General features: G+C 38.3%; 1 protein-coding gene across 3 annotated transcripts; it reads left to right on the forward strand.

The window, feature by feature from the left end:
- Positions 1-1,919: 1,919 nt before the first annotated feature.
- Positions 1,920-12,822, forward strand: LOC119085120. 3 transcript variants are annotated; one of them, XM_037195382.1, is made up of 12 exons: positions 1,920-1,994; positions 2,050-2,238; positions 8,081-8,202; positions 8,264-8,438; positions 8,517-8,622; positions 8,678-8,899; positions 8,966-9,244; positions 9,308-9,457; positions 9,525-9,695; positions 9,760-9,907; positions 9,989-10,199; positions 10,258-12,822. In XM_037195382.1, exons 3-12 carry the CDS (start codon positions 8,163-8,165, stop codon positions 11,591-11,593), a joined length of 2,838 nt encoding a protein of 945 aa, XP_037051277.1. In that variant the 5' UTR covers positions 1,920-1,994; positions 2,050-2,238; positions 8,081-8,162; the 3' UTR covers positions 11,594-12,822. The 3 variants fall into 3 exon arrangements, with proteins under 3 accessions (XP_037051277.1, XP_037051280.1, XP_037051279.1); XM_037195385.1 differs by having other exon boundaries at positions 2,050-2,141; XM_037195384.1 differs by having other exon boundaries at positions 1,952-2,238; positions 8,062-8,202.
- The last annotated feature ends 278 nt before the right edge of the window (positions 12,823-13,100 follow it).

Genomic DNA, 13,100 nt, shown 5'->3' on the forward strand with positions numbered 1-13,100 from the left:
AATTGTCGAATTACTGTGTACGTAAAATCGCTTAGGTTGTGTTGCTGTGGAGTGGATGTAATCATTGACATTCGTGTTGTCAAAGTTCTGGTTTACAGTTATTGGGTAGTTGGTCTGCCCTGTTAAGCTGAAATATAGCGTAACGCATTTGTGTCTTTGCTAACAGAGAGCTTTGAGCTTCTTTTGTATACTATTGAAAAATTCCACCTTTCCAATGGAATTCAAAAGAAGCTCAAAGCTCTTGAAAGCTTTCAAAAGCTCCTCAAAGCACAAGTACAATGCGATACGTTATTTTAGCTTAATACGGCAGGATATACCGTAATTTTTACATAAAGTTGCAAGTAAAAATAATGGTCTTTCAACGGTACCGTTACGAACCGTAGCTTTAAATTTTGGGTTCTGATGATAACGTCACATTTTATAGGTTTGTGCCAATGTCATTTCGAAATGTCAAATTTCATCCACATAAGGCAACTTAGCCTCAACTTTCAGGTTGACGAAATTTGTAACGAAAAATTTACAAAGAAATTGATGGTTGACGTTTAGGTGTTCATATCTGTGGATGAAATCGTTGTCGTTCGTGTTGTCACAGTTCGGGTTTTCAGTTAATTGGAACAAAACTATAAGAGCCAAACCACATCGAAACTTTCTGTTGTGAAATGACAGTTTTGATATTGTGACATTTTTGACATCTGAATTGAAAACAGTAAATATTACAATACTATAACACTGTAATATTATTCGAAATTAATTGTTTTAAGACAAGTTTTGTGTACAGTTCACGTTTTCAGATGTACAGAAAGTTTCGATGTGGTTTGGCTCTAAGGTAACGTTAAAAAATGCAAAGTTCTAAAAGAACAGGTTAAGACAACCACGAAGGCGGGTGACACCAAATTTTATTTAAACATATAGTGTGAGAAATCAACTTAAAGAAAGTATTTTTCTCGAAAATTCAGAATTTTGTTTTTGTTAAGTTCCATTTTACATATAAACTTCGCAGTCGTTAACGTTGTGTGTCACCGCCTTCGTGATCAACTCAGAGTTGTCTTTCAGAACCTTGAAAAAATGTTTGACATGCCTGGCATATTTTTTACGTTGACAGATTGACATGTCTTTTATTAGGGCTACAAAATTTGCATCCCAAACCCTAGAAAAATAATTGTTGCAACGTTGTGTTGCTTGGTTAGGGCAATGAAACTCCAAGCAAAACAACAAGTCTACAGAAAAATAATAGTTATTCGTTATAAAATTGCAATTCAAGGGTGTTGTTTCACCCAATTTACAACGTTTTTCACAACAAAGGCATCCAAACTATCAGCTGAGGGGATAAAATGACTATTTTCTAGCCTGCGTTGTGAAAAAGCTCTTCAATTGTTCTATTGTTTGTGATTTCATTGTCTATCGTTTATAATGATCCGCAACGATCTGGGTTCACTAATACAAAATAGGGCTGTTCAAGGGTAGATGATAAAACGACAAAATACCCTTTTGCCAGATCTCGAGTATAACAAGCTACCGTACAAACCAAGTTTCTGAAAGAACAGGTTAAGACACATTCGAGTTGTTATTATAACTTCCCTTGGGGTACTTGTCAAAGTATTTGCTTCTCTTTCAACGTGGTACGTTGAGAGCGATAGGACAGAAGACCAGTTTATTTTAACTTGCCTTGGGGTACTTGTCAAAATATCTTCTTCTCTTTCATCATAACACTCTATATGATGATTTAAACCTAACAAAAAAAAATTGGTTTTCAAGTTGACTTTTCAAACAATATACATGTCTAAATTGTCAAGATTTGTGTCTCACCCGCCTTCTTAAGTGTCTTAACCTGTTCTTTCAGAACCTTGATATAAACTACTCTATGACAACCTAACCACCGCACAATGATGAAACATTTGAAACGGAATTTTTTGTGTATAGAACACGGCACCTCCGAACCGAAATTGACGACCTGTCAAATTGCAAAACGGGATACAAGCAAAGCGCAAATTGATGTGTGTAAATTTCTTGTACAAGCGAAAATATACTTAATTGATTATTTATTTTTAGTTTAACGCAGCAATAAAATTAGTGTGAACGACGATACAGTGACTACTACATCCAGAAATTTGTGAACCATAACAAATTGTATTGTGTGAAAGGTGAATTAACCGTACGGAAATGAAGTGGCCGTCGAAAAATTTTCATTCGAAAGTGGAACAAAAGTTCAAAAAATGGTAAATGAACCAAGTGAAATAAGTGAGTATTCGGCAATTTTATCTATTAAACAGATCCGAATGCGACTGTATATGGTCTTAAAAATTGTGCACGTACAAACAGAATTTTAATGGGCGTGTAATTTCATTGTGAAGGAAGTAAAATTTTGTTCAGCGTAGAGTGAATCAAGGAAGAACAGAAAAAAACACCAACATTGTTGCAGTGTGTATATTAGTGTTTTGATTATCGCCCTTGCAACGCAATGTTATCAGGGAAAAGTGACGGAAATTGCACCTGTGGTACAAATTGAATTTTCTAAAATGTTTTATGTAAATTCCAAAACCTGCTCCGTCTCAATATGAAGCAATTAATTGCAACAAGTTGATCCTGCAATTGATTAGCATATAAATGAAATGCGAGCCTATTCACCGTGTCCGCGAATCGCGAATCGAAAACCCGCAACCATAACATAAATAATAACAAGCAGCACAAGCGACGTTGCGAATGGGAAGAATGCAAAATGTTTAAACATTCAAAATATTACGTTGCTCGGACTGAGCAATCAATGTTCTTTGGTCGTTTGCCTACAGGATCATTATTCATATTAATCCGAAAACCTGCTGCTCACTTTAATAAGCTGGTGAACGCAAGTCGTGTACACTTTCTAACTGTACACACGAGCACATCGCTTGTCATCATAAACACTTGTTCAAATAATGTTTTTTTAAATTCATTCATGTCTTCTGACATGGTGATTGTCGGCGAAAAAAAAAGAACCAACAACAAAATATTGAATGAGGTGTGTTCCATTTATGCATTGCATACACGCTGAATTACAATATTCATGCATGAACTGATCGGCTGCCAATAGATTTTAACTTTTTTAGCCCCGTACGAAGTACGAAGGGGCTTATAGGATTACGATGCCGTGTGTAATTGATGGAATTCGAAGGAGACGGTAAGGGCAAAGTGTTTGCCTATGTTCATAGATAACGAATCCGCAATAAAAATTTTGTCTGTCCGTCTGTCCTTCTGTCCGTCTGTCCGTCTGTCCGTCTGTCCGTCTGTCCGTCTGTCACGTCGATATCTTGAGTAAATCAAATCCGATTTCAAAAATTTTTTTTTCCCTGAAAAGTAGTTGAAATAGTGAGGCTAAGTTCGAAGATGGGCGATTTTGGGTCGACCCCTCCAGAGCTGGGGCCCCATAAGTGCTTTAACGTTTTCCAAAGATTTCTCTGGCCATTTAAAGGCTACACTTGTAAGTGATACATCAAATGAAAGGTATTTACAATACCTATCCACAAAAAAAAAGTTTATGGAAATTGGATGACCGACTCGTGAGTTAGACCCCTTGGTGTGAACTAGGTACAGGGCGGCAATCCGTTTTTGCTTGTAGGTTAGTCAAATTTGAACGGATTTAGATGGATTTTGATTTATTAGATAGGTATTGACCGTACCAATCAGGGAAAAAAAAGTTTTTGAAATTCGGTTTACCGGAGCGTGAGCTAGGTCTCTTGGAGTGAGGTTATATGTGGCTACTCGGCCGTACAGTGAAGGTGGTGTTTTTTGTTAATATCTCGAATAAAATTTAACCGAATTTCATGAATTTTTTTTTGTTTGAAAGGTACTAATGAATGTAAAGCAGCCGTTGTACTTTTCACCTCCTAACAAAATGGCCGTCGGCCGCCATTTTGGATTTTTGTAAAATCAATATAAATAGGTGAAAATGATAATTCCAAAATCACTGATCAGTGGGAAGTGTAGTTTGTGTTACTTTTGAAAGGAACGTCGTACGGGGCTTCGTAATTGCGCTATGCGCAATTTTTAAGAATTTTACGACGTTTACGGGCGCAATAGGCTTACGGTAAGAGTAGGGCGACGGACGAAGTAGGGTCACGTGCGCAATAGATGTACGGGTTTGTACGGGGCTCAGTCGCAGCAAACGCTCCGACTGTTCTGACGGCTCGTTTTTTAACACAGTCACAGTGTGTTCATGTTGTTTTTTTAAGTCTTTTGTGGTAATTGTCGATGGTGAATTGACCATTGCGGAAATTAAGATGAAAAGAGGGTTAACGAATTAAAACTGTTTGCGATTATAACATCGCGTTGTTGATTGAAACCACTGAAATCGATGAGCCAAAGCGTTAGATATTTCGATGTTTTGACCTTTTACGAAACAACAAGCGAATTGCATGTGTGATCATTAAATCTGCTACTGCTTTAGTTTGACGTGTATCACAGTGGTCGATGATCACAGTCGTCGATGCGACAAATCTTTTACTTAAGGCCCGTCATTGGGAAATGACAGGACAGTTTCCAGAAAATTTATGGAAAATTTTATCACAAAAATTCACCGAAAAAATTCAAAGAAACTCACCTCTTATGCTTTCTATTGTATTCGGGCATAGTCTCTTTAGGTCGCCAAGGCATATTTGAACACTAAAACACTTTTTACTCGATGCAAAAACAAAAAGTTTTTTTTTTGTTTTGTCGCGACAAAAACACAGAAAATATTTCGACACAACTGTGACACTCCGCTACTATAAGTACTAGAATCAATGTTTGCTGTGTTCACTTCGGCGGTAAAATATTTTCATTCAAAAAAGTGTCGGACATTTAAAAACAATCATCAAACGGTTGACAAAGGGTAGCGTATACATTTAATAATGCTCATCGACCATTTTTTAAAGCTTTACGAGAGCTCAGCGGACATTCTTTCAACGATGGGAGAGCATTTATTAAAAATTTAGCCTCTCGTAAGAATGCGCTGAGCGTAAATAAATGTTCGTTCCTCTTTAGTAAGCTAAGAAGACTTTGCGAAGTCTAATTATGCCACCTCTTTGAATAAAAATATCGGCTGAGGTCGAATAATTATCCGCTGAGTTCTAATAATTCTCCGCTGAGCTTTAACAAACCTCCGCTGAGCTCTAATAATTCTCCGCTAGGCTTCAGGAAGTGTCCGTTGGGCCTAAGCAAGTTGCAGGAAGGCTTAATGGAGCGAATCGGACACTCAGCGGAGATCTGCCAAAGCTAAGTGGAGTCTTATTAAATCATAGCAACAATTATGAGTGTTCCCTTAGCTTCATTGCCTTACTACAATGTGCTAAGGTCTGACGGACTCTTACTGAAGCCTAACGGAGAATTATTAGAGCTCATCAGAGGTTTGTCAAAGCTCAGCGGAGAATTATTAGAGCTCAGCGGAGGTTTGTTAAAGCTCAGTGGAGAATTATTCGACCTCAGCTGATATTTTTGTTCAAAGAGGTGGCATAATTAGACTCAGCGAAGTCTTTTTAGCTTACTAAAGAAGTGGGAGAGGTTACAATTTTAATAAATGTCTACCATCGTTGAAGTGTCGGACACTTTTTTGAATGAAAATATTTTACCGCCGAAGTGAGCACAGCAAACATTCATTCTATCTGTCTTTATCGCGACAAAACAAAAAACAAAATTTTGTTTTTGCATCGAGTAAAAAGTGTTTTAGTGTTTAAATATGCCTTGGGGACATAAAGAGACGGTGCACGAATACAATGGAAAGCACCATGGGTGAGTTTCTTTGAATCTTTTCGGTGAATTTTTGTGATAAAATTTTCCATACATTTTCGGGAAACTGTCCTGTCATTTCCCAATGACGGGCCTTAATTGGTTTCGACTATTTTGCTAAAGATTAAAAGAAAACCGTAACCTGATCTCATTGCTTATTTTGGAGCCGTTGCCAGTAACAGATGCTGATCGCTTACTTTTATAGATTTTTCGTGCACTCAATAAATCGCTAGTGCAACGCCACCTTATTCATTTTAGTAAAAACTAATAAAGCGACATCCTCAATTCAGTGTTGCCATACAGGTCTTAAATCATTTATATCTCCAGATTTTCTGAAGTGTCAAATGTATGACCAAATACAACCACACAAATCGGGTACAGGTTTAACTTCCAGAGGTGCCTATTTCTTGAGTTACAACTCTGTCTGGGAACACTGAATTAACGGCGTCCTTTATGGATGTCCCCAAAGAAGGATTCTTTTCAAGAAAGCCTACCAGAGTGGAAGCATTCTTCAGTGAACTTCTTATATGTGCTTAGAAGGAAAACCCACTGTCAAAAAAATTTCCTCGAAGCTTGTGGGAGGTGATCAAAAAACCGAAAACATGCACTTTTCATATGGAACTTTCGCGAGAAAATGATCGTGTGGTTTTTGATGTACTTCCAGGGCAAATATGGTCTTATGGATGTTTGGAAGCATCTAGCTATGAGTGAAGTGTTTAAGTGGACATATTTTATCGTAGATGTCCCATAAAACTCTTAAACAAAATCTCTATACGCCCTGGAAGTACATTAAATTACCTTTCTAATGGAATCCCATACAACCTTGCACTGCTTGTGTATCTGGAAAAATTTTCATACGATAAGTGCATGTTTGACCGTCTCCCAGAAGCGTTGCAAGTTTCAAGGAATTTTTTCGGAAGTGGTTTTGGCTTCTAGGATCGATTACCTTTCCAGACACATATGAAATGTCAATTGGAAAATTCGTCCAATTTCGATAGGCCATTTTTGAAAAGAATCCTCAAAACAAATCTCATTCGAAAGCCTTGCGAATTTAATGGAGGATTCGTTTTAAACAGAGGATTTTTGAATAAATTGTTTGCAATCTGAATATTTTGTTTATTGGAATTGGATTTCATTGTTGGGACCCGGACTGGTCATACTTGAAATTCCTACTTTGGTGTCTTTACTGCCTTACTGCCTCTTTACAATATTTACTGCCTTATTAAGTAGAAAATCCGATGCTACTACTGGTAGCCAGTCCGAGCGTTTTTGAAGTAGTAAATGAGAATTTGAACATTTTGACAGACCAAGACGTAGATTAGATCCTTTTGATATTTATTCGATTAAACCACCTCAACAGCCTTGGAACAGCCTCTATGGGAATTCGGGTGATACCCCAAGGGCCTTTCTATTTTTGTAGGAATGAAGGGGCAATTAAGAATTTTGTACAAATTTTCTTCATACAACGCCCGAAGTCCTTTTTGAGCCAGTACGGCCCTGTATCTGCACCTCAACTTATTCATCCTTCACAAGCGGCAAGCGTATCGCGGAACAATTTTTAAATCTGTTAGGTCTCCGATTTTAAGTATAAGTGATACCAGATCTTTAGCTACATTTTGCATGGAAATAGCACATCGATAATGGTCGTTGTTGTGGTGTCTATGTTTTTATTAAATCTCAGAAAATAAATTTTACCAAAAAACAACCGGGCTTGCAACTAAGAAGCCAGTGTTCGCAATTGTTCATCCACATTTTTAAAGTTGTCAGCATATTTTCCTTGCTACCGAACACTTTTTGATATTTTGTTGCGATATTCAGAACATGATTTTTATGAACAGAATACCAAGAAACTAATATTACAGTCTGCCCCATGCGAAAGTTGAACATTTCACAGCAATTTTCCCCGTGCGAAAATGGTCGATTAAATGAAGAATATTTTCGGTTCATTTTTCTTGAATTTTTATGTGAAATTCAACTTTTGAGGTACTTGGGAGTTTGTTTTTATCAAAAAATTGTTATCTCATCTAATGAATTGCTTTCGCAGCATCCAGTGAGACCTACTATTGCTACTGTTCTTTGGTGATATGAGTCGAGAAATAATTTTATTGAACCTTGAAGGATTATTCATAAATGGCGCTCTGTTATGAGTTCTTACAGTTGCAAGGATGAGTCAGAAACTACTGAAAAGTGCTGAACGTCACATATGAAATACCTCCGATTTGTTTACAAAATCAGAACAATTTCTGCAGAATTTTGTGAAATTCTTGCAATTGAACTGAAATCTGTCCTGCTTGTCATGTCGAAACTCAAAACATTTCAAAATTGCATTCTCATTTCCTTTCAGATAAAGCTAGGCTTTCGTATAGCGTCTAATGGCGACTTCAGCACACATTTCTAGATAAAAATCAACTTAAACAAACGACAAAATGGATGAGGTGGCTATGATACAGCGAGCGAATGAAGAACGTAAGTTTCGGTTCTCGTCTGTTTCTCTCAATTCACATTAATCGACTGCCTCATTGAACAGGCGAAAAATTGTTCAAACGGTACGATGACGGCCGGGAACAGCATATTGATCCATGGGAAGATCCTGGATTCGAATTGTACCATCAAACGGACAGATACGGTTTTATGCATGACAAGAGACTACCACAGAAAATCGATCCGAATGAGAAGAAGGCTCAAGAAATTGAAATGGAACGGTAGGTTTGCCTTCTCTTTGCTAAATGTTCATCAGAAATGGGACCTCTTCATTTGCAAAAAATACGTTCATATTTCAGCGTTAAAAAGTGGCTCAAAATGACTGCCAAATGGGACAGCAAGAAAACGGTAGATGTACTTCACAAACGAATTTACAAAGGTGTACCAGATAAGATGCGATCACGAGTGAGTTCGTTTCACGTTTCATTCTAACTCTTTCATTAACATTGCGATAATCAAGGTGTGGATCAAATTGCTGAATATTGAAAAGACTATGAACGAGAACAAGGACGTGTATCCGAAAATGTTGAGCTTAGCTCGCCAGTGGAGCACCGAGGCTCGGCAGATAGACTCAGATGTCAATCGACAATTCCGTGAACATTTGGACTATCGAGAACGATACAGTATTAAGCAAAAGAGTCTGTTCAATATACTAGTAGCTTACAGCATGTACAACTCAGAGGTGAGCAGTACATTTTGGTGCATCTGGCGCTGATCTAATCGTCACAATGATTTTTTATTCCAAAAGGTTGGCTACTGTCAGGGCATGTCTGGCGTTGCCGGTGTTCTTCTTATGTACATGAACGAAGAGGAGGCATTCTGGGCATTATGCACAATACTATCCGATAAACGTTATGCTATGCATGGTCTGTACATCGAAGGTTTTCCGAAGTTGACGCGCTTTCTGGCTCATCATGACAAAATTATCGCAAAATTTTTGCCGAAACTGAAGCAACATTTCGACCAGTACAATTTAGACTCCATTCTCTATTCGTTGAAATGGTTCTTCGTAATATTCATCGAGAGGGTAAGTCGGAGAAGAAGTAAACAGGCCGAAGTTGGTAACCATTCTGACAATTTTTGCCTTCAGATTCCGTTCAGCTTATGCTTACGAGTGTGGGACATATATCTGTTGGATGGTGAACGAGTTGTCACCGCCATGGCATACACAATTTTGCGTCTTCATAAAAATAAATTATTGAAGCTGAAGGACATGGACTTGATAGTACAGTATTTACAGGTAGATTGGCCGCTAATTTCGCGCTCATTTACGATTGTTTGACCGGACAAATTTGTTTCGATTTCAGAGCAAACTACATAAGGATTTCGGTTACGATGACGATTTTGTCATCAAATCACTGGAACAATCAATGGACGAATTGCGTAAAGCAAAAATGGATCTACCTCCTCCAGCGCAACCAAATGAATTTCCGAAGAAGAAATTCGGTTTGTTTGTTGAACCAAATTTTGAAGCCAAAGTAATTGAATCGCCGGCAGAATGTGAATGTTGAGCCTAACGCAAATGTGAAATTCATTTTCCAGGTTGGTATCAGAAAATCGATATTTTCTGACACTGAGAGACAGGTGACTAGTACCGTTATATTGCAGCGCGAACAGACCGCTCAAGAAATAGCTGAATCTCAATTAAATCAAGCGACATCGATTGGATCGAATACGCAACTTAATACTGGTGAGTGTGTCGTTCCCGACGACGGACTACCATTCACGGACAATCAGAAATTTATTGAAATTATTCATCGAAATTTTACAGGAAATGTTCCTGAGTCCGAAGATGGAGGCTCGCTGAATCGATCACTACTCGGCAGTAGCAGAAAATCACTTGCTGACACATCTGTTACTTCCACCGCAGATTTGAGTGTATTCTCCAGTGGACAAAGATCACAGCACGCATACGAAATATGTGTCGATGATGTGCGCAGTGTTCACAGTGAAAACGATGCCGAAGGTGAAAGTAGCCCTGGGTGAGTCTACATAACCGACAGTTCAAAGAGCACTTGTAACGCTAAACATAATCCTTAGGTCGGCGTTTTGTTCACTCAGCATAGTTGGACGAACACCTTCGGCAATGATGATAACGCCAACACCACGAGCTATTTCACCACAAGACATTGTTCGAATCTATGTTCCTCCAGCACCACCAGACGAGCAGAAGCAAATGGATGCGAAAAAGACATCGCCGACAAAGAGTGCAATCAAAAAGTCCTTTGGTGGATCGCGTACGAGCCTAGCAAGTCTGGAACGGACGAACGGTTCGGTCGACGGTTATGCCAGCAATCGAAATTCGATAATAAGCGGCGATGCGACACCGATTCGTCGTAGATCTCTGTATCGATCGGAGGAGGAGCTTTTGAATCATTTTGGTGCAACAAAATCAACATCATCATCGCGACGAGGTAGCCTGGGTAGAAAGTCGCCATCGATGACTTTAGAATCGAATTTAATGGGATGCAGTCACATGGCCAGACGACGATCGTCGGATCTAAGCAATAAGGTGCACATGAGTTTAGAGAATATATCAACGAGCAATACTACAACGGAGTATGAATCGCCACCGAAACGAATGACTTCGTTTGAAGAATTAGCCAAGCAAGACAGAATGTGTTCATCCATGCGTATAACGAAAAGCGATGTCGAGCACCGGTTCACGCCGGACGACGATAATTTTTCGTTTGCACAATTTACGAAGGTCAATTCTCCGACGGCCGCATCGTCGAAATTCGTTAGCGAAAGTAGTATTCAGTACACGGGCTTTTCGTCGCCAATCGAATACAAGCCGCTCAAGCACAGACCGTTGAGCAGTTTCGATGCATCCAGTCCGTCGGACGATGTAGGTAAGTTAAAGTACAGCCGATTTTACAGCAGTATCGACGACGATGATGAGTATCCAGCTGACGATAAGAAATCATCCGACGAATCATCGACTAGTCCGAATGCAAAATCAATTTTATCAACGCCAGTCAATGAACAAATTCCGTTGTTATCATCACCATTAATACTAAATAAGCCGTTGGTCGGCGACGGCATGAAGTCACCAGTGACATTCACATCATCATCGTCATCATACACAAACCGTAAAATGCATACATCGTCCACAACCGTATGTAATCTGCCCTTAATGTACCATAGTCCTCAATCGCCAAACGATGATGTGAATTCGATTTTGGGACCGATTGAAATAACACAACGGCAAAAGTCGCCACAAAGTGATACGGTGAACAGTGAGTTTGACGAACGTGCTGACATGGGACGATCGTACGAATTCAATATGAATCACAATCCAAAATCTCAAACCAAAAATAGCAATGCTGATATGAATAAGATTCGCATTAAAATTAATCAAAATCAAAGAAACTAGTGCTTCGCGGAAATGATTGAGTCACTCTTTCGCTCTCTCTCTCTTCTTTCATTTTTTAGTTTTTTGATTTTCTGTTGATTTTCAAGACTTTGAGTTAAATTTTTTTTTAATTAAAAAATTTGAAATTAGATTTAAGAAACACACGAACACTTTGATTTCCTTCGAATATACCCGCCCCTCCAAAAAAAAATTTATTAAAATAGATCCAAGGCTCCAACACCTCATTTTATCGATAAGAAAAACGAAAATGTTTGGTATAAATGGGCCACCACATCAGAAAATGTACAAATTTTTAAAATGATTATTTAGAGATGTATGTTGTTGGCTGAATGTAAATTCTTCATAGCTTTGATTTGATCACTTTCGGACAAAATGATTTTCTTCTTCTTTCATTTGACGACATATGTTAACGATATTGTCTGCTGTAGCAGGTTTAAAAGCAGTCGCCCTCCGAACAGGCAAAAATAATTTAATTAAAATCGTTAAATTTGAGAGAAGAATTGTTTTAGTAAGTCACCTTCAAAAGTGGAGCCGAATGATCATTTTGGCTGCAGACGCTTTAGTTTCTAGAAAAGTGAAAAGACTCTGAGCTCACAAAATGTACAGTCAGAGGCAGTGAAATTTCAGCATGATTTTACTTCAGCTGTTTTTCAGCTGATCCATACAATCAATACTGTTTTATACTCGTTTATACTGTTGAAGCTGCTACACGCACGCCCGTGGTAGTGGTAAAACCGTTAAACAAATTTTATTGTCAGTGTGGATCAGCTGAAAAACATTTAACGCAAATTCATGTTGAAATTTCGCGTCTTCTAACTGTAAAATGTCACTCTGAATTGCACCGAGTATAAGTAATTTTCAAACCTGTATCGGGTCTCATTATTCTCACAGTGAAATAGTTATCGTTTTTATAATCCATCCGAAAGGGCTTTCAATCAGCCGATACAATTGATAAACCGAACTGGTGTGCATACGTTATTTTGCACCAGCTGGTCTCATTCAATTCCAAATGGGACCAGCTGGTGCCAAATGACGTATGCACACCAGTTCGGTTTAGCGATTGTATGACATTCCCAGCACGATCCACTAGCACATTCGAATCTCAACTGAATTGTATAGTTTCGTATGGAGCTACGGAGACAAAAATACCTTTGTGGCGTGTGCAGTTTGCAATCCAAGGTCGTAACACTACTCTTAACACCAGGGCCTACTTTTTAGAAACTTTTAGAGAAAATCGAGAAATTCAAGAAACTTTGAGAAATTCAAGAAATTTCGAGAATTATTTCTTGAATTTCTCAAAGTTTCTTGAATTTCTCGAATTCAAGAAATTTCAAGAAATTCCAGAAAATTCAAGAAATTTGAGAAACTTCGAGAAATTTAAGAAATTTCAAGAAACTAATTTCTCAAGTTTCGAGAAATTCAAGAAATTAGTTTCCAAAAAGTAGGCCCTGCTTAACACTACTCCCTAGCAAATAAACTTCGTTTTGACGATGTCAAAATACCAACT

The sequence above is a fragment of the Bradysia coprophila genome, unplaced genomic scaffold (assembly GCF_014529535.1).
Source record: "Bradysia coprophila strain Holo2 unplaced genomic scaffold, BU_Bcop_v1 contig_94, whole genome shotgun sequence".
In the NCBI taxonomy this organism is placed as follows: domain Eukaryota; kingdom Metazoa; phylum Arthropoda; class Insecta; order Diptera; family Sciaridae; genus Bradysia; species Bradysia coprophila.